The 21527-nt window shown below is 54.2% G+C and overlaps 1 protein-coding gene and 1 pseudogene across 1 annotated transcript; both read left to right on the top strand.

Annotated features, from left to right (window-relative positions):
* Positions 1–2154: 2154 nt before the first annotated feature.
* On the top strand, positions 2155–10265 carry LOC134432693 (class II histocompatibility antigen, B-L beta chain-like; the record flags this gene model as incomplete). The annotated part of the gene is made up of 5 exons (XM_063181584.1): positions 2155–2218; positions 2687–2956; positions 3833–4117; positions 4720–4881; positions 10102–10265. Coding segments are annotated over 5 exons (945 nt in total), but the record flags the coding sequence as incomplete, so codon positions are not given.
* A 9652-nt stretch (positions 10266–19917) lies between these two features.
* Positions 19918–21527, top strand: part of LOC134432720 (zinc finger protein 850-like) — a 359084-nt pseudogene continuing 357474 nt past the window's right edge.

The following is a 21527-nucleotide window of genomic DNA, read 5'->3' as shown; positions in this document are numbered from 1 at the left end:
TTGCCTCTCAGCCCCCAGCTTCTCAGTGTCACCCTCCAGCTGCCTCTGCCACCCTCAGCATCTCTGTGTGTCACCCACTGTGCCCTCTCCCTGCTCCTCCCTCAGCTCCCAGCCTCTGCCACCCTCCAGCCCCCACAGTACCCCTCAAGCTGCCCCTCAGCCTCTGTCATGCCCTGAAAGGACCCTAAAAAACCCTCTAAATTCCCTAAAAAAGGCAGTTTTCAAAGTGTCCTAAACACCCCTCAAAAACATCGAAATAACCTCAGAATACACTAAAAATACCTTACTTTTAAAAAGCCCTGAAAACATCCCTAAAAATCCCCAAAGAACCTTTTGGGACTACTTAGAGATTTTTTAAAGAGCTCTGAGAATACCCCTAAAATCTTGAAAATGCCCTGATAAGACCCTAAAAAAGCCTGAAAAAATTCCCCCAAAAACCCTAGAAATCCCCTAGTCCTAAAAAAGTTCTCCATATACCCTCAATACTCCTCAAAAAGCCCTAAAACCTTTTAAGTAGTCCTAAAAAAAACCCCCAAAATATCCCAAAACACCCCTAACAATTCCAATTAGTAGTAAGACAGCCCTTAAAACGCCCTAAAAAGTTCTTTTAAAAGTCCTGAAAAAGCCCTAAATGTTCCTAAACATTGCCAGAGAATTGCTAAAAAATTCCTGCAAAAAGCCCTCTAAAATATCCTTTAAAAATCCTGAAAAAAAAACCTAATAAAACCTCTAAAAGGCTGTTCAACTCCTACCTGTAACTCTGTGGCCTCCAACCTCATCTCTGCCTTCCAATTGGGGTAACTGCCTGCAGCTGCTGGGAGGGCTCTGGGGCTGTCCCACTATGAGGGTGGCATGTGTACCCTAACCCTGTGTGGTACCCCGTGTCCTGTGCACCCCAACCCTCAGGGTCAGCTCTCCAGCTGTCAAGCCGCCCCATCTTTGCTCCTCAGCAATGTCTGTGTGTCTCCCAGAGCCGCGTTCAGGATCCCACGTGCTGCTGCAGGGAGTCACCGGTGGGCAGTGGGGGAAGTGAGGGATGGGGCAGGGGCGACCTGGATTTCAGAACCCCAGCAGATGGCCGGGCACTCAGCACCACAGGCACCCGAACACCAATGCCACCATTGTTCCTTGCCCACGAAACTCATCAGGCCAGGTTGCTGATGGCAGATTGCAGGAGCCACTTGGCACTGTCAAACCAACCCAAGTGGACACTGGTGCCAGCTTGAGTCTGGGAGGCATCCTGTGCAATGTGGAATTTCAGCAGCCAGCTGGCCACTCCGGGACACAGGCCCCTGAACAGCAATGCCAGCCATTTTCCCTGGAAACAAAACTCACCTGGCCAGGTCCCTGATGGCAGATTGCAGGAGACAATTGACACTGCTAAACCACCCTTCCATCCTGCAGGGGCCTTCACCTCCCTTCTCTGTCCAAGGCCCGGCTCCCCTCACCCGGCCTCATGGCTTCCCCTCCCGCACCCAGCCCGCAGCCGGGCAGGGCAGCTCTGAACCTTTCACCCACCTGAACCAAGAGAGCTTTCCCTGGGAGTTCTCTGCTTTTAACCCCCTGTGTGCTCAGAGGCATATCCATGTCCGCAGTGGCCACACCAGGTGCCAAAATTCAAATCTGAGGACCTATTGGTTTGACCTATTAGTTTGATAAAACCACACATTGGTTTGATCCCAAAAAACTCACTTCCTTTTCAAACCAGGACAGCGGGACAAAGGGATCCGAACAGAAAATCCTGAACGAGCTCAGTAACCAAAAAATTGGGGTTAAATATGAAAAGAACGGCTCTGATTGGCTGGTCCACCACAGCCCGCGTCTCTCCATCCCCGCCCCACCTGCCCAGCGCCTCAAGGTTCCCCCTTCCCAAAAAACCCCCAGCCCGGGGCTGCAGCGTCCCGGAAAGGCCTCAGCCAATGGGAGCGCAGGCAGGAGGCGTCTTAGCCAATGAGAGCTCGGAGCGTTGTATTGCCTCATCGGTTGCCGGGCAGAGCCCGTGGCCGATCGCTGCCCAGAAGCGGCGGCAGCCAATGAGAGCGCGCGGCGCTGCCGAGCCCGCCCTGCTCCGGACTGGCGCTCCCAGCGCAGCGCGGCTGCTTTGGGGCTGCTGCTCCCTGCCCGGCCCCGGCCATGGGGCGAGGGGCGGCAGCCGGGGCCCTGCTGGTGGCACTGGTGGTGCTGGGAGCCCCCCCGGCTGCGGGCGCGGAGCTCTCGGGTGAGCGGGGGGCGGGAGGCGTTGGGACACGGGGGAAAATGGGTAAAAGGGGGCGAAGGGGGGAGCCCGGAATGGAGGGGGAGGAGGAGGGGACTCCCCAAAGGGAGAGCGGGAGAGGCTGAGGGGTGAGGGGAGGTGAGGGAGGGGTGGGAGAGGGTGGGCAATGGGGGAAAATGGGAGGTGGGACACCATATCTGAGCATGAGGGGTCTGGGGTTTGGGGAATTTTTGGGAAAATGGGGAATAGGGACCTAAAATTGATTTTGGTGCGGCCGGAGTGGGAGGGGAGAGGATGTGGAAGGGGAAATGGGGGAAGGGTGGCAAAGAGGAAGCGGCAGCGCGGGCAGGAGAGTCCCATGGCGGCCGTGGGGCACAGCGGGTGTGGAGCGGGGAATCCAGGGTGACCCCCGGAGCTCTGCGGGTGCTAGGGGTGCTGGGGCACCCCCTGAGCTGTGTCCTGCACTTACAGCGGTGTTCCTGCACATGGGAAAGCAGGAATGTTACTTCATTAACGGCACGCAGAAGATAAGGTCCGTGGAGACGCTCGTCTACAATCGGGAGCAGTATCTGGTGTACGACAGCGACGTGGGGCTGTACGTGGGGTTCAACCCGTACGGGGCCATGAATGCCAGGCGTTTAAACAACGACCCGATGTGGCAGGAGTACCAAAGGACTTCGGGGGAGTGGTTCTGCAGAGTCTGGTACGAGGGGTCTACCCCATTCATCACGGAGCGCCGAGGTGAGCACGGGGCCGAGCGTGTCCCCTCGGGCCCTGCCCTGCCAATGACCCTGAAGCCCCTCAGAATCTCCCTGGGAATCGCCCCAGAGCCCTCAGCCCTCCTTGTGCCCATCCCCGGGGCCCCTTGTCGCCCTCAGTGACCCCCTTATCCCTCCCAGTGTCCCCCTCGCGCGTCCATTTAAGAGACGCGTAAAGCTGACGCTTTTCAGCCAATCAGGTCGCGTCTCTATGATAACTCATCTGTTGCCGGGCAGATCCGCAGCGCCGAGTGCCCCGCGCTGGACTCGGCCTCCCAGTGCCGCGCACTTCATCCCAGTTCTATGAAAGTTCCTCCAAGGCCGTCCCAGTCCCTCCCAGTCCATTCCCAGATCCCTCCCAGTGCCTTCTCAGTCCCTCCCACTTCTACTCAGGTCATTCCTTGTCCATTCCCAGTTCATTCCCGGATCACAATCCTCAATCCCTTGGCCCCTCACCCCTTCCTATTTCTCTCAATGCTGCCCCAGTCCCTCCCAGTCCTTCCGAGTTCCACCCAGCCCCTCCAAGTCAATATCCAGTCAATCCCAGTTAATTCCCAGTTAATTCCCAGACCTCCACCCTCTCTCCAACTACCCCCCATCCCCTCCCACCTCTCTCAGTGCCACTAATCTCCCTCCCAGTCTATTTCTAGTGCCTCCGAGTATATTCCCAGTCCATTCCAGTCCCTTCCAGTCCATCCCCAGTCTCTCCCACTCCATCCCAGTCCATCCCCAGTCTCTCCCACTCCATCCCCAGTCTATCCCCAGTCTCTCCCACTCCATCCCCAGTCCATCCCCAGTCCCTCCCAGTCCACTCCCACTCCCTCTCCAGCCCATCCCAGCCCTCCCCTCTCTCTCCCAGTGCCCCCCAGCTGGTCCATCTCGCTGGTGCCCCCCTCGAGCTCACAGCCCGATCCCGGCCGCCTGCTCTGCTCCGTGATGGATTTCTACCCTGCTGCCATCCAGGTGAGGTGGTTCCAGGGCCAGCAGGAGCTTTCAGAGCATGTGGTGGCCACCGACGTGGTCCCCAACGGGAACTGGACCTACCAGCTGCTGGTGCTGCTGGAAACGCCGCCCCGGCGCGGGCTCAGCTACAGCTGCCAGGTGGAGCACGTCAGCCTGGAGCAGCCCCTGAGGCGGCACTGGGGTACGGGGGAGCCCCTGGGGGCGCTGGCAGAGCCGCTGGGCTGTGCTGGGAGCCACTGGGAGGGAGCTGGAGAGAGCCGGGCTGGGACTGGGAGAGGGGCTGGGGGCTTGGAGAGGGCTGGGAAGGGATTTGGGGGATGCTGGGGAGGGTGGGATGGGCTTGGCGGGGTCCTGGTGGGCACTGGGAGGGAGTTTGGGGATGCTGGGTGTGACTGGGAGGGAGTTTGGGGGCGCTGGGTGTGACTGGGAGGGATCGCAGTGAGCCCCGAGGGGCTGGAAGGAGATCGGCGATGGCAAAGCGGGGCTCGCCATGAGCTCGGTTGTGCTGGGCACAGCCTGGGAGGGCTCTGGCTGAGTCCTGCTGGGGCTGCCAAGGGACTGCGAGAGGCTTTGGGGGTCCTGGGGCGCTGGGGGCACCTGGGAGGGGGCTGTGGGATGCTGAGAGGGACGGGAGGGGCTTTGGTGGCTCCTGGCCAGGACAAAAAGGGATCGGGGGGAGGTTTCAGGGGGCCCTGGCTGGGCCGGGGGCCACAGGGAGGGCTGGGAGGGGCTCGGGGTGTCGGTGAGAGGTTTTGGGGGTGCTGAGCCCTGCGGACCCCCCAGAGATGCCGCCGGACGCCTCCCGCAGCAAGATGCTGACGGGAATCGGGGGCTTCGTCTTGGGCTTCGTCTTCCTGGCGCTGGGGCTCGGCTTCTCCCTGCGCAAGAAGGTGAGGGCGGGTGCCGGGGGTGGCGTCCCCGCCGTGGCGGAGCGTGTGCGCTCCCGTCGGGGCCCCCAGCCCGGTGTCACCCCCTTTTCTCTGCCAAAGGAGCTCCTGAGCCGGCGGCGGCCGCAGCCCCTCCCCCTGGGCTCGGGCCCGGCCGGGACCCCCCGCTCCGTCCCCGCTCCGCTGATTTTGGGGGGTCCCGTGTCCCCCCCAGCCCCGCTGGCGCTCTGCCCCCGCCCAGTGCCTGCTCCCAGTGCTCCCAATAAAGCTTCCCAGTTGGGCCCGGGGCCGTTTATTGGGGGTGATGGGGAGGGGTTTGGGGGGGGGGGGCGATGGGACGGATTTGGGCAAAGGGAGGGGGACAAAGGGTGGGGGCTGGGCCCGGGGGGAGGGGTCGCTGCCCGCGGATCCCGCAGTGCCCGGTGCGGGACGAGCTCCGTGCGCCGCTCCATCTCCATCCCCCGTGGGAGGATCCACGCTGGATAATCCCGGGTGACCCCCATAGTCAAACACCTCCGTGTTGGGAACACACCTGGCTGCGTGTTCCACATCTTCCTGGCTCCCCCTGGACACCTCGATGAAGGCCGGGGGGTCCCCGCTACTTTTCTTTTTTCTGCTCCTCTCCTCATCTCCCCCTTCTCTTCCCCCGGGTCAATCACTCCCCGCCCCCGCTCCTCCTCTCCACCCCCCCTCCCCGCTCCTCCCGCCTCCTTCCCCTCTTCTCTCTCACATACCCCACACCTTCCTCAATGGTTTCTTGAAGGGTCCGGTTCCATCTTTGCTTGGCTACAGCCCTGAGGGCTTTTCCAGCTGACTTCACGACTGCACTCTCAGAGTAAGAGTGGGGAATCTTGGTGCTTGGTTTCCTCATTCCAGCTGCCTTTGACAGGGTTTGTTTCTGTCCTCAGCTGATTTTGGCCTCTGCGCTCAGCTCAGCCCTGAGCAGGACCAGCGCAGCTCCATGGTGGGCACTGCTCACTGGATGGCCCCAGAAGTTGTGACCAGATCTCCTTATGGCCCCAAGGTGGACATCTGGGCCTTTGGCACTGTGACCATCGGGATGGTGGAAGGAGAACCTCCTTACTTCAGGGAAACGGCGGCCATGGTAAGAGGCAAATTCTGCAGTGGCTGCAGAAGCCTGTGAGCACAGGGGGACCCTGCACTGGGAGCAGCAGCTGGAGGTTTCTGCACATGGGAAGGGAATTCCCAGAGGACTCCAGCCTCACCACAGATGAAAATTCTGCAATCTCCAGCAACAATTTGCTTTGGGATTTATGTTGTTGCAGCTCATCTGGCTGTGAGGATGAGCTGGAAATATAAAGCAAGTGCATCAGGTCTAATGTTACCTTGCAAGAAAAACCCAAACCAACCCCACATCCCGGGCCCAAACAAAACAAGGTTTCTGCAGGAGCTACTAAAAGACATTTTGCAAGATGATCTCCCCACTGATTCTTCTCACTGGGAAACTTGTCTAAAATCTGAAGATGATTGTTTAACATCCTCATAGTCTAACGTATTTCTTTCCTAGTCCAAGCTACTTTCTCTGTGTCACCAAGCCTGAGCTTTCAGCATCACAAACCTCCTGTTTCGTGCCTGGCCGTTTCTGGGATGGGGCATCAGGAATGCATTTACTTGAGTGTCAGTGGCACTGCAGAGATGCACCTGATGTAAGAATCCTCTGAAATAACACAGGTGGACCACACTGACTCTGGAAAATGGCCTTTAAAGCTGGTGTCCCCATTTGGAGAAGCAAAATCTGCTATTTCTGATGGAGGTTCCTACTGACAGAGTCAGCCAATGAAACTGGCTCTCAAGGCGAGATCATTTGGATGTTGCGGTGGCTGTGGCAGCCCCAGGGTTTGGGTTTTTTGGCTGGCATAGCAAAATGAGCTCTGAGCAGCATCTGTGGCAGGGAGGAAAGTGCCCCTGGAGCTGGGGCTGAGGCCCCGGGGTGGATGTGAGCCCGTGTGGGTGGGAAGGGAGCTGGCAGAGCGCTGAGTTTGCTTTCCCTGCAGGCTCGCGCTCTGATCCGGCAGAACGGGACCCCGCAGCTGCAGGAGCCCCGGCGCCTGTCGGCTCTGCTGCGGGACTGCCTCAAGTGCAGCCTGGAGCCGGACGAGGAGCGGGGCTGGGCTGCCCAGGAGCTGCTGCAGCTGAGGGCCAGGGGCTGCAGGGGAAGCAGCAGCGCCAGGGAGGGGTTTTCTTGTGGGGCCCCCTCCGACAGTCTCCAGTCTGGCTGCGTTCCACACGCAGAGCAAGCAGAATCCTCGCCTGCTGTGGCTTGGCAGGCGCCTTTGGAGCTCATCTGGGCCTGGTGCCCCACAGCGAGCAGGGACATCTTCAAGCAGCTCAGGGGGCCCAGAGCCCTGCCTGACCTGAGCTTGGATGTTTCCAGGGAGGAGACACCTCCCACATCTCTGGGCACCTTCTGTCAGTGTTTCCCCATTATGCTGGTTAAAAAATTCTTCCTTGGATCTAATCTGAGCCTTCTTCCCTCTCCTGAGTTTCAAAGCATTTCCCTTTGTCCTGTTGCAACAGAGCCTGTGAGGAACTTGACTTTGGAAAGTAACAGTTCATTTCTTTCCTTTCTATCCTTTGGGCAGCACCCATTTTTATCATCAGCCAAGCCTCTCTCCAGCCTGACCCCTCTGATCACTGCAGCAAAGCAACTGAGGGAGCAGCGGAGGAGATGAAGCCCTTGAGGACAGCTTTCAGTTATAGTAGTCAGGACAACTAGTTAGTTATGGTAGTTAGCACTGGTAGTTAGTAATCGTTGTTAGCACTAGTAGTTAGTTATGGTAGTTAGGACAGCATGTTTGTTATGGCAGTTATTTGAATAAAAACTCTCTTAACCCTCAACTGCCTTGCCGTGTCCCTTCCTTCTCCCGCTGTGCCTCAGCTGCCCGGAGCAATGTGAGGGGAGAGCGGGCCCAGCCTGGCCCAGAGCTGAGCCCCAGCAGAGCCCTGGCAGAGCCCAGAGCAGCCTCGGCCCCTGCAGAGTCAGCCTGGAAGGAGGCGCTTGGAGCCTTCTCGGCTGCACCCGGCTCTTGGTTACAAACTGGGTGTGCTGGAAAATGCCACCGGCTCTGCACGAGGGCGGAAGGGGCCCAGGGAAGGCCCAAGTGCTCCATGCAAGCGAAAAACCTCCCCTGGGTTTGTTATAAATAACTGGGTAGTGTTGGCTTTTGCTATTATGTATTGACTTCTGCAATCTATTCTTAATCACACTGATTTTGATAGAGTGCAGTTTGTAATCACTTTTAACTGCTTTTGCTATAGTATAATTTGCCAGCTTTTTGTGGCCAATGCCCTGGCCCCTGTGCAGCTCATATCCTCAGAACATCATTTATGGATGATATTTTAGTTTGTGGAGAGCGTGAAAAACATACATTATAGTTTTGGCTTTTGAAAAATATTACAGTGGATGCCATGTGTTGTACATTAGAATGTTAACTTTTGCAGAAGTAGCTGTAGTTGTGAAATAATAATTAATGCTTTTATTTTTGTAAATAACTGACAATAACACTTCAGAAATATTTGTGAAATAGCTAATGTTCATTTCAAGTACTTGTGGAAATAGCTAAAACCATCTGCATGGTCAGATAACATTTAAGGAAGGGATGTGATGAGGAGCCCTGCCACTGACCCTTCCACTGTCAATAACTGTCACCTGCTGAAACCACAGAACCGGGGCCCTTATGAGGGAGTGACACACAACCCTCAAAACAGCAATCCACGATTCCTGCACGTGCTCTAAAAAGACAGGTTGGGGGTCAAACCAACCTAAAGAATTCCTGGAACATATAAACGACTTCAAAGAAATGTTTGAATATGTATAATCATTATGAATATGAATTTGAACAATACAATGGGAAAACGACACAAGAAGAGTTGCTGTGGTTAACCAGTGTGCCTCTGGCCATTGCCGAGCACCCAGTGCTGTTACTGATTTGCCCCTTATTATTCCTTATTAAACTTTCAAAAATTCTAAAGAGTGAGGCTCATTTCTCACAAAACCCAAGGTGCTCACCCCTTGTTCTTCCCCCAAAGCCAGGATTTGTCAATCCTAACCTTTGTCTGGACGGAGGAGAAGGAGGCTGCGAGGAAAAGGAAGATGCACTGGTGTGGAGGCACATGGGAGTCTCAATCTCCCAGCCGTGGGGGACTGGTCCCCAATAAGAAGAATAGATTTCAAGGTTATGGCAAGAAACTTGCTTCTCCCATAGACCTCTGCAGGCACATGCTGATTTATGGAAAGTTATGTTACTCCATTGACCTGTTTGCCTAAATACCCCAGTTCACCCCCTATTACCCATCCCTGGTTAGTCCCTAGAATGTTTTCCCTCTCTGTCCCTCCATTGGCCCTAATTTACTGCATTCCTCTGCCCCTGTTTCCCTATTAGCTGACCCGACCCTTAACCCCTCTTTGGCACCATTTTCCCCCATATCCATTGGACCCTGACCCTCAGCTCCACCCTCACTACCCCATATAAAAACCCCCTGTGCCCTCAGCTTGCACCCTGTCTTTATCCCTGGGCCCTGTTCAGCTCTGTGCCCTGCTCCAGTACGAATAAACCCAGTTTGCTGAGATCATACCCAGACCCATCCTGCCGACTTTGTCAGCTTTATAAAGCAGCCGTGAGCTTCGGACTCCGGAGTGCCGGACGCTCCAAGGGCCTCGGCAGCGCCAGGACACTCCAGGCTGGGACAGCCAGGCAGGGCAGGAGGAATCACTGCCCCTTTCCCCTCTCTGCTGCTCCATCTCCCAGCCCAGCATCGCTGCAGGACAGCCTCACTGCCAACGCCATCCTGCCAGGGATGGACTGGGGGGATCTCCTTCCCCTTCCCTCTGGCATGGAGGCAAATCCCATCTTCTCCTTGTCCACCCTCCTTCTTCTCCTCATTCTGTCCTACATCCATCCATGTTCCTTTCCCATCTCCTTCCTCCCTTGTTCCTTCTTGTTCCTCTCCTCCTGCCTTTTCCTTTTCCTTTCTCCTTGTCTCTTCCTCTCCTTGTCCTTCCTCCCGCAGGTCCTAAGCTGCGGACAGAGACCAGAACAAATCCCTGCCACAGAACCTCGTGGAAGAGGCCATTTGAAACGGCTCCACGGCTCAGGAATCCAACGGGGAGGAAAAGCCCCAGAGATCCCTCATGAGGAGGGGCTGCAAACGCAGCCTGGGGAGCTGTGAGGAGGCAAAACCCTCCCTGTGCTGGGAAGGGTTTGGGGAATGTGAGAATAGCTTCAGGCAGAGCTCAGCCTATTCCTGGTGCCTCCAGAAACGGCGCTGCCAGATGCAGAGATCCATGGGGACACAGAGATCACCCATCAGATCCACGGGGATGCAGAGATCTCCCTGCAGATCCATGGGGATGCAGAGATCCCCCTGCAGCCCCCGGAGCAGCCACGCTGGAGCACGGCGATGCCTGAGAGGAGGCTGTGACCCCGCGGCCAGAGGGCCCCGCTGGAGCAGCCTGTCCTGGCAGGACTGACCCCGGGGCACAGTGACCCACGCTGCAGCACTTGGAGGGGGCTGTGCCCCGTGGGATGGACTCAGCTTGGAGAAGTTCCTGGAGAAGTCTCCGGTGGGAGAGAGCCCAGGGTGCAGCAGGGGAACGACTCCTGTCCCTGAGCAGAGGGAGAAGCCCCGGGGCATGAACTGAGCCCGGCCCCATTCCCTGTCTGCGGCACTGCCGGGGTAGGAGGTGCAGCTGGAAGGAGGGAGGCGCGGGGGAAAGCTGCATTTAAGGGTCTTCACTTACTTCCCATTATCCTGCTCTGAGTTTTAGGAGTTTTCTGTCAGAAAGCTTTCCCCTCTCCCACTCATCCACAGGGCTTTGGGGCGGTTTTCTCTTTTTGAGGGAAATCAAAGCGATGCGTTGATGCTCTCCTAATTAGGGGTAGGAGAAGTGAGGCTCCAGGGCTACCCGCTGAGCCGGAGCCACCGGAGCGGCAGTGCCGGGAAAGCCGTGGCGGGAGCTGCGGAGAAGTTTGTTTGTGTTTTCAGCTCAATCCCCTCGGGCCCAGGTCCGTTCCAGGGCTGTTCCTCAGCTCCGGCTCTGCCCTCACGCAGCCCGGGGGGCCCTGAGAGCGCGGGGCGGGGCTGTGCCGCGTGCAGAGCCCGCCCCTGGCTGGGATTGGGCGGCGGTGCCGTCAGTCGTGGTTGTGGCGCGCTGATTGGTGGGAGCGGGGCGGAGCAGGGCCCCCGTGGCGGGCTGAGGGCGGCCGTGGCTGGGCAGCGGTGCCATTGTCGGAGCGCGTGTGCGGTGCCGTGAGCGGCGGCAGCGGCCGGAGCGGGGTGAGGCGGCGGCGGAGCTCGGAGGCGGCCGCAGCGCAGGTGGGAGCCGCGCTGGGTTGTGCGGGGCCTCGGGGCTGGCTGCGGGCCTCGGGGGCGGCAGGAGGCTCGGGCGGGTTCGTTGTGCCGTGTCCGGCCCGTGTTGCCGCTGGCGTGAGGGCGCTGCGGGAGCGGCTGCCCGCGGTCTCCTTGCGGCCGCTGCCTCGGCAGGAGCCGCTGGCGGAGCAGCGCTGGCTCGGCCCGGTTGCTGTGGCTGGGACAGAGGGGGCTGCCCCGTGCCCGGGGCTGTGCGGGAAAATTGCCGTGGCCGGAGGTTTCTGTGCCCAGAGGAGACAGAGGCGTCCTGTAAAAGTGACTTTATTGCTGAGCAGAGGGAGAGGCCGTGGGGCATTTGCCGTGCGCTCTCTGCCATTGTTGTAGTTCGCAGCCTCCTTTTTATCCTCATTTTCCCGGCTCATCTCCCTCTCCCTTTGCCCACTGGCTGAGGTACTTGGAAGGTTCAGACGTCCCGGTCCGCCAACTGCATGTCCTCGTTAATGTGCACCCCCACTTTTGTATAACAGCCGATATTCACGGCTCTGTTAAGTCTTTGTTCTTCTGGAAGTTCAGGAATTTAGCGGGACTTTGTGTGAGCAGCAATCCATGTTAATTAGTAACGTTTATTGTAGCTGATGGTTTCGCCCATCGCTTCCTGATCTACAAATCCCTGACCCCTCCCTCAGCTGGTGAATGAGCTGCACTCTCAAGGTGTGGAGCATGGTAAAAAGATGAGAGTTGCTGTGGCACATCAGAGGAGAAACAGCATTGGTTTAACCCATGGTCTGCCAGGGAGCCACAAAACCGTGTCCCATTCCCATCCTTTCCACGTTTGGGCTGGAGCATGAGGTGCTTTCTTACTTCCTTTGTTATCTGTTTCACCACTTTTTCTTTGTCGTCTCTTTGCCAACAGCAGTTTGAGTCGTTTACTTTTCCACAAACTCCTCTTTTTTTCTGCTAACAGATGATCTGATCCCATCCCATGGTTAAGTGTTGTGTTCCTCATTTCAGTGGGTTGGTCAGCAGGAAGGTCAGGAGCTGGAGCTGTCTGGTTGGTTATTATTGCGAGGACAGCTTGTAATCTACTGATGCCATTGAAATGAGAAATGAGTTCTTTGGCTCCTGATATGAATTGCTTCGGGTTCCCAAGGGCTGGTCCATGGTGTTGTAGGATTTGTTCTGCTTGCCGTTCATCTTTTCCCCATTTTGGTCGCTCTCTTCAGCCAAGACTTCATCAATTTACCACTTTTATCTAATTGAATCATGAAATACTAGATTCCCAACTGATTTCCCTGAACTTGTGGCAGTAAGAATTTCTCGGTGCTCTGATCCACCCTATATAACACAGACAGTGACAGCACATGTTGGAGTGGGCAGAGGGATGATTCCCCCACTTATTTATAGTGAAGTTTTCGCAACGTTCTCCATTTGCTATTTCCCTTGGCAGCTTCACCCGTTTGTGTTTCAGGGTCAGATATCCTCCCCCTGGGCTCTGCCTTGAGCTGTGCAAATTCCATCAGTGCCAGCAGGCAGAGCTTGGGGTGAGGGGCAGAGGGAATCAGCCCAATTCCTGCCCCAGGCAAGAGACCCAGGTGCATTGTCCACACTTTGCCCAGCAGTGTTCATTCGCATTTCTAAAGCTCCTCTGGAGGCTGCCTGGAATGAAGCTTCTCTTCCAGGGCAGCCATCTGGTGAGTCACATGTGGCCCACCAAGAATCTGCTGTGTTTTAAAAAAAAGTATTAACTATTTACGAGTTCAAAGTATTACGGTTAAAGCTCTCCAGTTCTACAAATGCCCTATAAAGGAGAACTTGGAAAAACCCAGACCAAAAATTGATTCTCACACTTCTGCCCCAAACCCACCTGACAATATAAAGTGGGAATTATTATGAAAAATTATTATCATGTTGTTATGTTATCACTGAAACTGCAGGGAAAACAAAAACTCTCCAAGAATCTCTTTAGTGTTAGAGAGTCAAGGCATTCCTTGGTTCTGGCCAGGATGTGCAACAGAAATAATTTCTTTCACAAATAGCCCGGCTGTGCAGAGAAAATCATTCCATGCCATATGAGTTTTACTAGATTTTCCTAAACTTTATGTAGTCTGGACCAATTAAATCCACTGCATTCATGTTCATTGCTTCCAAGTTTCCTAAGTTTTTAGTATTTGGTTTCCTGTTGGATCCGGATTTCTTCCCCTCTGATGTGAATTCGGTCTCCACACTCCTGGATTTCCTTCTCAGCCTTTTCCAGCCCAGGTGTCTCCAGCTCTGCCGGGGGCAGTGTCTGGGGTAGCTGTTGGTTGCTGTTTGCTGCTGGGCAATGTTGATGTTTTGTTGCTGGTCGTTATCTCTGTGGGTATCTTTTGGGCTGTTCCCAGTGTGTTCAGATGTTAAACTCATCTCCATTGAGTGGTGTAACATCCAGTAAATAAAACCTTTAAAATTCCTTTCCCAAAGGCAAACCTTTGAGTAGAGAAACCTTTCTGAGAAGAGAAATAAGATTTGAAAGAACCGAAATCGGTACATTTTGCAGCAGTGCAATGGCAGGCAGCCCAGAGTGTGGGTGTCAGTGAGCCCCAGAGTGGAATTGTGCCGTGGTGTTCCCCAGCAGCTGTGGCAGTGCAGGCCCAGCCAGCGCTGAAGCTGCAGCAGTGGCAGCAAGGCTTGGCCCCAGTGGCTGGAGATGGCAGAGGAGGGTGGCCAGGATTGCAGAGGATTCCAGGCGAGGATCTGTGGGCAGGCGCAGGGGCTTGGCCCGCTGTGGAGCCCTGGCTGCTGCTGCGTTGCCTTCAGGGCAGGCTCAGGGGCGGCCTCCCATCCTCCTGCTGCAGGCGGGAAGTGCAAATCTCTGGGGCTTCAGAGCCCTTGAGGCCAGGCTGAGGGGTCCCCCCCGTGTTGAGCTGTGCTGGCAGCTGTTTCTGGCCTCAGGGACACTTGGCATGGGCCCCTTGGCCACCAGTGGTGCTGCTTTGCACTCCTTAGGCAGGAGCCGATGTCCTGGCTGGGTGTTGGCAGCAGCAAAGTGCCAGGGCAGGCTCTGTGCCAGCCCAGCTTCCTGTGGGAGAATGTGCCTTGAAATCTGCTCCAGTGGTTGCTGAAGCAGTGAGAATTGCTTTTGCCCCCCTGTTAGGTGCCATGGTGTCAGCAGAAGATGTTGAAGCCTTCCTGCTCAGGGCATTTCAGTGCCAGGCTCTCACAAACACCCACAGCTGTGTGGTTTGAGCTGAGCATGGGGCGGTGACCTGCGCTGTGTCTGATCCCCCTTCCTTAATAACAGCCTGTCTTGTAGCTCTTTTCCCTTCTGCTGCCCTTGCAGAGCCATCCACAAACACATTTTCTCCCTCAGGCCAGGGAATGTCCCATCATCAATCTCTCCCAGCCTGGGTCTGGAGCTCTGTCCCTTGAGTGCAGTCGTGGGTTCCTTGCCAGCCCCTCTCCAGGCTGTTCACACAGGAGGCTGGGTTAAACCCTTTCCCTGTCCTCAGTTCTAAATCCTCCTGTGCCATTGAACAAGTTTCATACTGTAATAACCGAGCCCGGCTCATCTGTTTAGAGGCTGTTTAGGTTGTCAAACCTTTACCTTGATGCCAGACTTGAACTATAGGAGATCCTCCTGTTGTCATCACTTTTCAGGCGAGGCCACTCTCTGGCCACTGGGTTAAACATATTAGCGCAAGAATTCCTTTGACTAGACCCTTTTTAAAATCCACCTATAATTCAAATTCTTTTTCCCTTTTGGAAGGCCCAGGAAAACTGCCTCATTTAATCTTCATTTTAACACTTGAAAATTCTGTGTTTCCTCCTGCTGTCCATCTATCCAGTTTGTTGACTGGCTGGATAGGAGTGTTGTAGGGAGACATCCTTGGCTCCAAAAGCCCTGCCTTTAACAGGGACTCAATACCAGGCTGTGAGCCCTTCCTTCCCTCTCTTGGAACAGGGTATTGGTTTTAGAAACCACTTGTCCTGGTTGCTTTAAAGTAATTTGTAGAGGCTCCACATGTAATTTTCCCTCTTTCCCTGGGGCTGCCCACAATTCTGGGTTCACTTCAGCATGGGCCTTGTCAATCTTTTCACACAAAGGTAGAATAGAACTGGCCTCTGTTTCCCCTTTTACAGTATTAAAATCCAGCTCACAAATTCCTTCGCAGTTAATTACAATCACAAGAGGAAGAAAAAGAAATTAATTTTATTCAAACCTATGCCCCACATCTTCTAATAGTGGTTGAACAAATCATACCTGCTCATCTTTCCCACTCATTCCCTTAACAATTAAAATATTCCTTTACTATTTTCCCCCTTAGGTCTAAGATTCACAGTGGATTGAGAGGCCCCTGTGTCCATCAGGAAATGCCTCCTCTCATTGCAGACCCACCCTGAATGTTCTCAAGGGCTGCAGTGTGGAGGGTCCCTGGTGTGATGGGAGCTGTGACAGCCCTGCCAATCCATGTCCATCAAGGGGTGGACTTGCTGGTCCTGAGGGTGCTGCTGTCTGTGCTTGCAGTGTCCTTGTGCCCTGCAGCTGGAGCCCTGGTTCCTTGCCAGGGGCTGTTTGGGTGGGCTCTCCCCTGCTGAGGAGGGCAATGCCTCTGCCAGGTGCTTGTGGCCGAGCTGTGCCCTGGGTGCTGGGGCCCCCTTGGGCCCTGGGGTTGATCCCTTAGGGGCTGTAGGAACTGTGCCATGGGCTGTGCCTTCAGCTTGGCCTTTTGCTGCTCCCTTCTTGCACTCACCTGCTGTGCCTTTGTGCCCAAGTGCTGCAGGGCCTTCTTGTGCCCCTCCTGCAGCCCCCCTCAGTGCCTGTGGGTGCTTGTCTTGCTTTACAAGAGAGGTGTCTGCTCAGGAAGGCAGAAAAAGCCTCTCTTGGAATGGAGAATGCAAACCCCCTCCCTCTTAATTTTTCAACTAGTGAAATCAAGGGACTCTAAGGCAAAGATATGGGAGTAGGAATACCAGTTCTTTACTAGTGTGTATAACAAAGCAAACAACCACCAACAGCTGCGGCACTGACAGCAAACAGAGCCCGGACCCAGTCCCGGCCTTTGGGCAGCGGCACTTTGCCCTTGGGTGCAGTTCCGGGCACGGCCGGCAGGGGCGCTGGTGGCTCCCGCGGGGCGGGGCAGCGCATCCCTCCCATGGGAACCTCTCTGAACGGAAATAGAGCAATCCCTTCATCTAACTCTTTCACTTTTTTACCTTCTATAGCCTTTCTCCTGTGTTTTGAGAAACAATTTGGAGAGGGCTGCCATTTAACTGAGCTCCCAGTGTGTAATAAGGTGCTTCCTGTAGAGAGAGAGAGTTTCCCTGAACAGCTGGAGCTGTGGTTACCAAGGGGATGCAACTCAGAGCAGGACGGGGTCAGGGGAGGATATCCCGCCGAGGCTCGGTGCGGGTGTGGGCAGGGTCTGCTGACGGAACCGGCAGAGGGGGATCTTCCCGTGGAGCCCGAGGTGGAGCGTGGGTAGCCCCCACATGGCTGATGGCGGCTGATCCAGCAGCTGCCGGCAGAGCAAAGGCAGGTGGGAGAGCCTGGCAGCAGCGGCGGTGCCCAGCGCAGGTGGCACGGGCAGGGCAGCCGGGGATGGGATGGCTGGGACCACCCCCTGGGTGCAGTGGGCACGGTGACCTCGGAGCAGGCGGCAGGACAGAGCAACCCCCATCTTCCCCAGCATGGCCGGCAGAGCGGCCGCGGGCCAGGCAGTGGGAGCAGGGCACACAAATTGAGCGACAGCGCCGGGGCAGGTGGAGCTGCCCTGGGCAGTGAGGCCGCACCTGGGATGGAAACCGGGGCAGGCGGAATCTGAGGCGGGCAGCGAGCCGGGACCCGGGACAGGCGCCTGGGCCGCGAACGGAGGGGGCAAGACCTGCAGAGGATGCCACTCTCTTTCTGATTTTTCCTCCTTCTCCTCTCCCTTTCATTTCCCCTTTTTCTTTTCTTGTTTTTTTTTTTTTTTCCTCGGGGCTTTCTGATACTTGAAAGATTTTTATTCTCCTAAAATCTCCTGTTTAACATATGGCGTATTCTCTTTCTTCTAGATTAAATGGTTTTTTTTTTACAAATAAACTCAGAATGTAACAAATCCAGAGTTCTGCTTGGATACTTTGAAATGGCCAACGAGCTAACTCAGAACCTCCTAATGTCCTTTTTCTCGTCACCTTTTTATTTATCCTTTGGCAAATTAAGGATACATCCTAAATCCAAAAATCCCAATGCACCCATAGTTCCATAAAAAATGATTACACAAAGCTTGAGTGCCCCAGTGCGTTTTCTGATGCCTGTCTTCTAATATTTTCCTAGAAGCACATTTTATTAAGTAATTGTCTTCCATCAAGAAGTTTCCATTTCCCTGATTTATCTTGTTGACTTCCTGTCTTGTTTAATTCTTTTTTCTCCACTTCCCTAAACTTTGGAATTTCCAGTTTTTCCTCATTTGGAGTTAATATTAACATAACTCACTCAGCTCCATTTTCTGCTGCATCCTTAGATCTGTGATCTGCCAAATTATTTCCTCTTCTTTCTGGGGTCTTTCCCTTTTGGAGTTCCCTAATATGTACTATAGCTATCTCTTTTACGTAATTGTAATGCCTCTAAAACCTCTAAAATAAGTTCCTCATGTACTAATGCTTTTCTTCTTGAATTAAGTAATCTTTTTCCTTTCCAAATTTTTTACAGGTATGTACTACTCTATAGGCATACCTTGAATCAGTATATATAGTTCCTTTATTTTGTGTTAAATATTCTAGTGCTCTTTTTAAAGTATATAATTCACAAGTTTGAGCTTACTGGTTTAAGGTTAATTTCCCTTTTTCCATCGTTTGCATTTTTTCCCATCAACTTCTACATACTCTGTATTTTCTCCTTTTGCAAGGAGTTGTATCTCTGTTAGCTAACATAACTCCCAAAGGACTATTTTTTTTCTTTTTTTTTTCCTGTATCCAACTTACTGGTTTTCTGTCTCATTTTTCAAGATCTTATCTATTCATCTTCTTCCTCTGTTTTTCACTTTCACTAACAACCTAAATACCACTTTTCTTTCAACTACACACACAAAAATAAAAAACTTTTTTCTCACACTACTTTCAGTATAATACACCTCCCTTCAAGGAAATATAGTGAAGGTTAAAATACAGAATCTACATTACCTATACTTTCATTTGTCTGCATTCACTCACTTTTATTTCTCACTCACTTCCACACATTCTTTCCCACCCTCAGGACACAGAGTGGATCCCTGTTGACAGAGAATCGCGGGTCCCTGTGGCCCCCCTCACCTTGGGGTGGCCTCTGGGTCTCAGTATCTCCGGGCCTCCTGGGAGGGCCCTGACTCTGCTGCCTCCAGTGCCGTTCACCCGTGAGGCTGATTTGTGTGTCACTGACACTCTTTAGCCAGGGCCCCCTCACACGCCCTGGGGACAATGGCCCGTTTGCAGGTCACCTGTACCTTATGCCACAGCCCCCACACACCCAGGAGAACAATAGCTCATTTGTGGGGCACACACTCCTCTTTCCACAGCCCCCCTTCCCAGCACCAGGGAAGGGCTGATTTTGTGTGTGACTCACTCTCACGCACAACAAGACAACAATAAGGTACCTTTTGTTATATATGATCAAATCGAGAGCCAAACTTATAAGAAAACTTAGCAAAGATTTATTAATTTGTCTGTGCGACTGAAGGTCGGTTTTCAAAACCACCACAGCCAAGGGTCAGCGTCGAGCCCGGGTTTGGTGCTGGGTGAACACGGATCTGAGCTCTGAATGTCAGAGTCTCCCCCTGTTCATAAATGCTGTGTGATGCAGCGAGTTCTTTTACAGTTTATTCTGTTCGAGGCAGAGATGACCGAATGTTCTTTGTGTCTCTTCCCATGCATAACCGTGTCTTTACCTGTGCAGAGGTGGACAAAGACTCAGTCCCAGTGTCTGATGTTGTCAGTAGACTCTGGGGAAGGCAGCATTCACATGCATCAGGGTGGGGCTGTGGATCATCTTGGTTGCTGTAATGATAGAGGAAATAATCACTTGGCTGGACCTTGTGACCCGGGGAAGCCAGTGATTATCGCTCTCTAAGCTTCTATTCTTTCATTAAAAACCCCGATGTTTATCTCAAACAAGTCCAGGAACTAGATGTATATGAATAAGATGCTGTTCCCTGCCAGGGTGGTCAAAAGACATAATGTGGATTTTACAATATTTTATACATTAATAGCATGAATTTTCTCTACCATATACTACATTTTCACATCACCTATTACAAGTTTAGGTGTTTCTGGCCAGTCCTGGTGCTCTTGGATATGCCTCAACCCAGCTGTGCTGCCCAATCCCAGATGTTCTTGAGCATATCCTCAATCCGGCAGAATTTGGCTCAGCCGTGGATGCTCTTGGAATGTTAATTCCTCAACCCAGCAGGTTTTCATTCTGGATGCTCTTGGGCTCTCTTATCCCTCAAACCAACAGTATTTTTAGGAGCCCCTTTTGTCCCATTTCCTATTGGATTTGGCTCGGATACTCCTCTGCTGCCTTCCTCTGACGGGTCCAGCCCCTCTCTGAGACCCAGTCCCAGTTACCCCGGGGGATTCTCTCACTCCTCTTATCACTCACTGTGTCTCTTTACTGGCTGCTTCCCTCAAGGAAAGTTGGAAACGCAGCGTGGGAGACTCCAGCACTCACTTGGCAGGTCTGGGACAACCAGCCCTTGTCTCATTCACAGCCCAAAGCAGAGAATGAGGGGGGAAGGGAGCCCAGGAGCCCAAGCAGCCGCGGCATCCCGAAATGGGGAGAGTGAAGCAGGGGGAGCTTTTGGCATTGCTGGGACTGCCAGCAGCCTGGGCAGGGCGGGCACCGGGCACAAGGGGGACCCCCAATCCAAGCGTGACCCCGAGCAGCTGGGACAGGGGGGAACCCCCGAACACCAGAGGGGAGGGACCAGGGATGGGGAACTCCTGGGAGGCTTTTTCAGGGCTGAATCTGGGTGTTTGGGAGGTTTTTCTGGAGCCCAGATGGCCAGTGACTTGTAGAGATGGACTTGGGCAGAGGGACCTTCAAACTCAATGTGTGTTGGGGAAGATGAAACAGAAAAGCCTTATAAATACGATTGTCTGGCAAAAGATTTTGTGAACATAAAAAGTATAAGGAAGATTGAAATGAAAGCAAGCTTTGAGGTACCTTAGTTAGTGAACAACTGGAAAGCAATGGTGTGGCCCAACTGAAGGTAATCCCCTTTTGATGAAACAATTCTCTCTGCTCGCAGACAGATCCAAGGGTCACAGCAGACCCTACAGCTTGGCAGAGGGAGTCCAAAGAGGAGTTTTTAGGGTTTTAAATGTAACACAGAATGTTGATGTAATGATTTTTACAGGCTGTATGTAAATGCTATAGGATTTGTATCTTGTACTAGATTGGTTAGTGAGAAATATAATATTTAACACAGAAGAAAATTGACTGTATTGTAACGGGACCCTTCCTCTCTTACACTCTTCTCCTCTTACTCTCTTACCCTCTCACCCTCTCTACCCCTCTGTTCTCACGGGCCTGCTCCGAGCTGTGCCGGGCAGCTCCAAGCAGGGCCCTGCACCCAGGCCCTTTGCAATAAACCGCAAGTTCCACGACCTGGCTGCAGAGCTCTCTCGTCTCTGTCTGTCCCGACCGTCCTACCCCCCAATGCTCCTACAAACGCGCTCATCCCTTGTTTTCCCCAAACCAGGATTTCCCATTGCCAACCCCAGGGAGGCTGCGAGGAAGAGGAAGATGCCCCGGGACACTGAGGCAGGTGAGGAGGAAGTCAGTGCCCCTTTCCCCTCTGTGCTGCTCCATCTCCCAGCCCAGCATGGCCCCTGGCTGCAGCTCAGCCCTGGGGGATCTCCTTGCCCTTGCCTGTGGCACGGAGGCAAATCCCATCCTGTCCTTGTCCTTCCTCCCCCAGAGCAGGAGCTGAGCATGGAGAGCAGGGAGGACAAATGCCCACTGCAGAACCTGGTGGCAGAGGCCGTTTTGAGCGGCTCCACGGCGCAGGAAGCCAACGGGGAGGAAAAGCCGTGGAGATGCCGCACGAGGAGGGGCTGCAAACGCAGCTGGCGGGGATCTGAGGGGGAAAGAGCCAACCTGGGCCGGGAAGGCGGCCGGAGACGGAGCCAGAGCTCAGAGCTGGTGCTCCATGAGCAGCTCCATGATGGGGAGAAGCCCCACACGTGCGTGGAGTGTGGGAAGAGCTTCAGGTGGAACTGCAACCTGATTGTGCACCAGAGGATCCACACTGGGGAACGGCCCTACGAGTGTGGGGAGTGTGGGAAGAGCTTCAGAGAGAGCTCCCACCTGATGAAGCACCAGAGGATCCACACTGGAGAAAGGCCGTACAAGTGTTCTGAGTGTGGGATGTGCTTCAG

The sequence above is a fragment of the Melospiza melodia genome (genome assembly GCF_035770615.1).
Source record: "Melospiza melodia melodia isolate bMelMel2 chromosome 7 unlocalized genomic scaffold, bMelMel2.pri SUPER_7_unloc_1, whole genome shotgun sequence".
Lineage (NCBI taxonomy): Eukaryota > Metazoa > Chordata > Aves > Passeriformes > Passerellidae > Melospiza > Melospiza melodia.
Note: the sequence above shows the minus strand (reverse complement) of the source record. Positions and strands in the feature narration are given on the sequence as shown.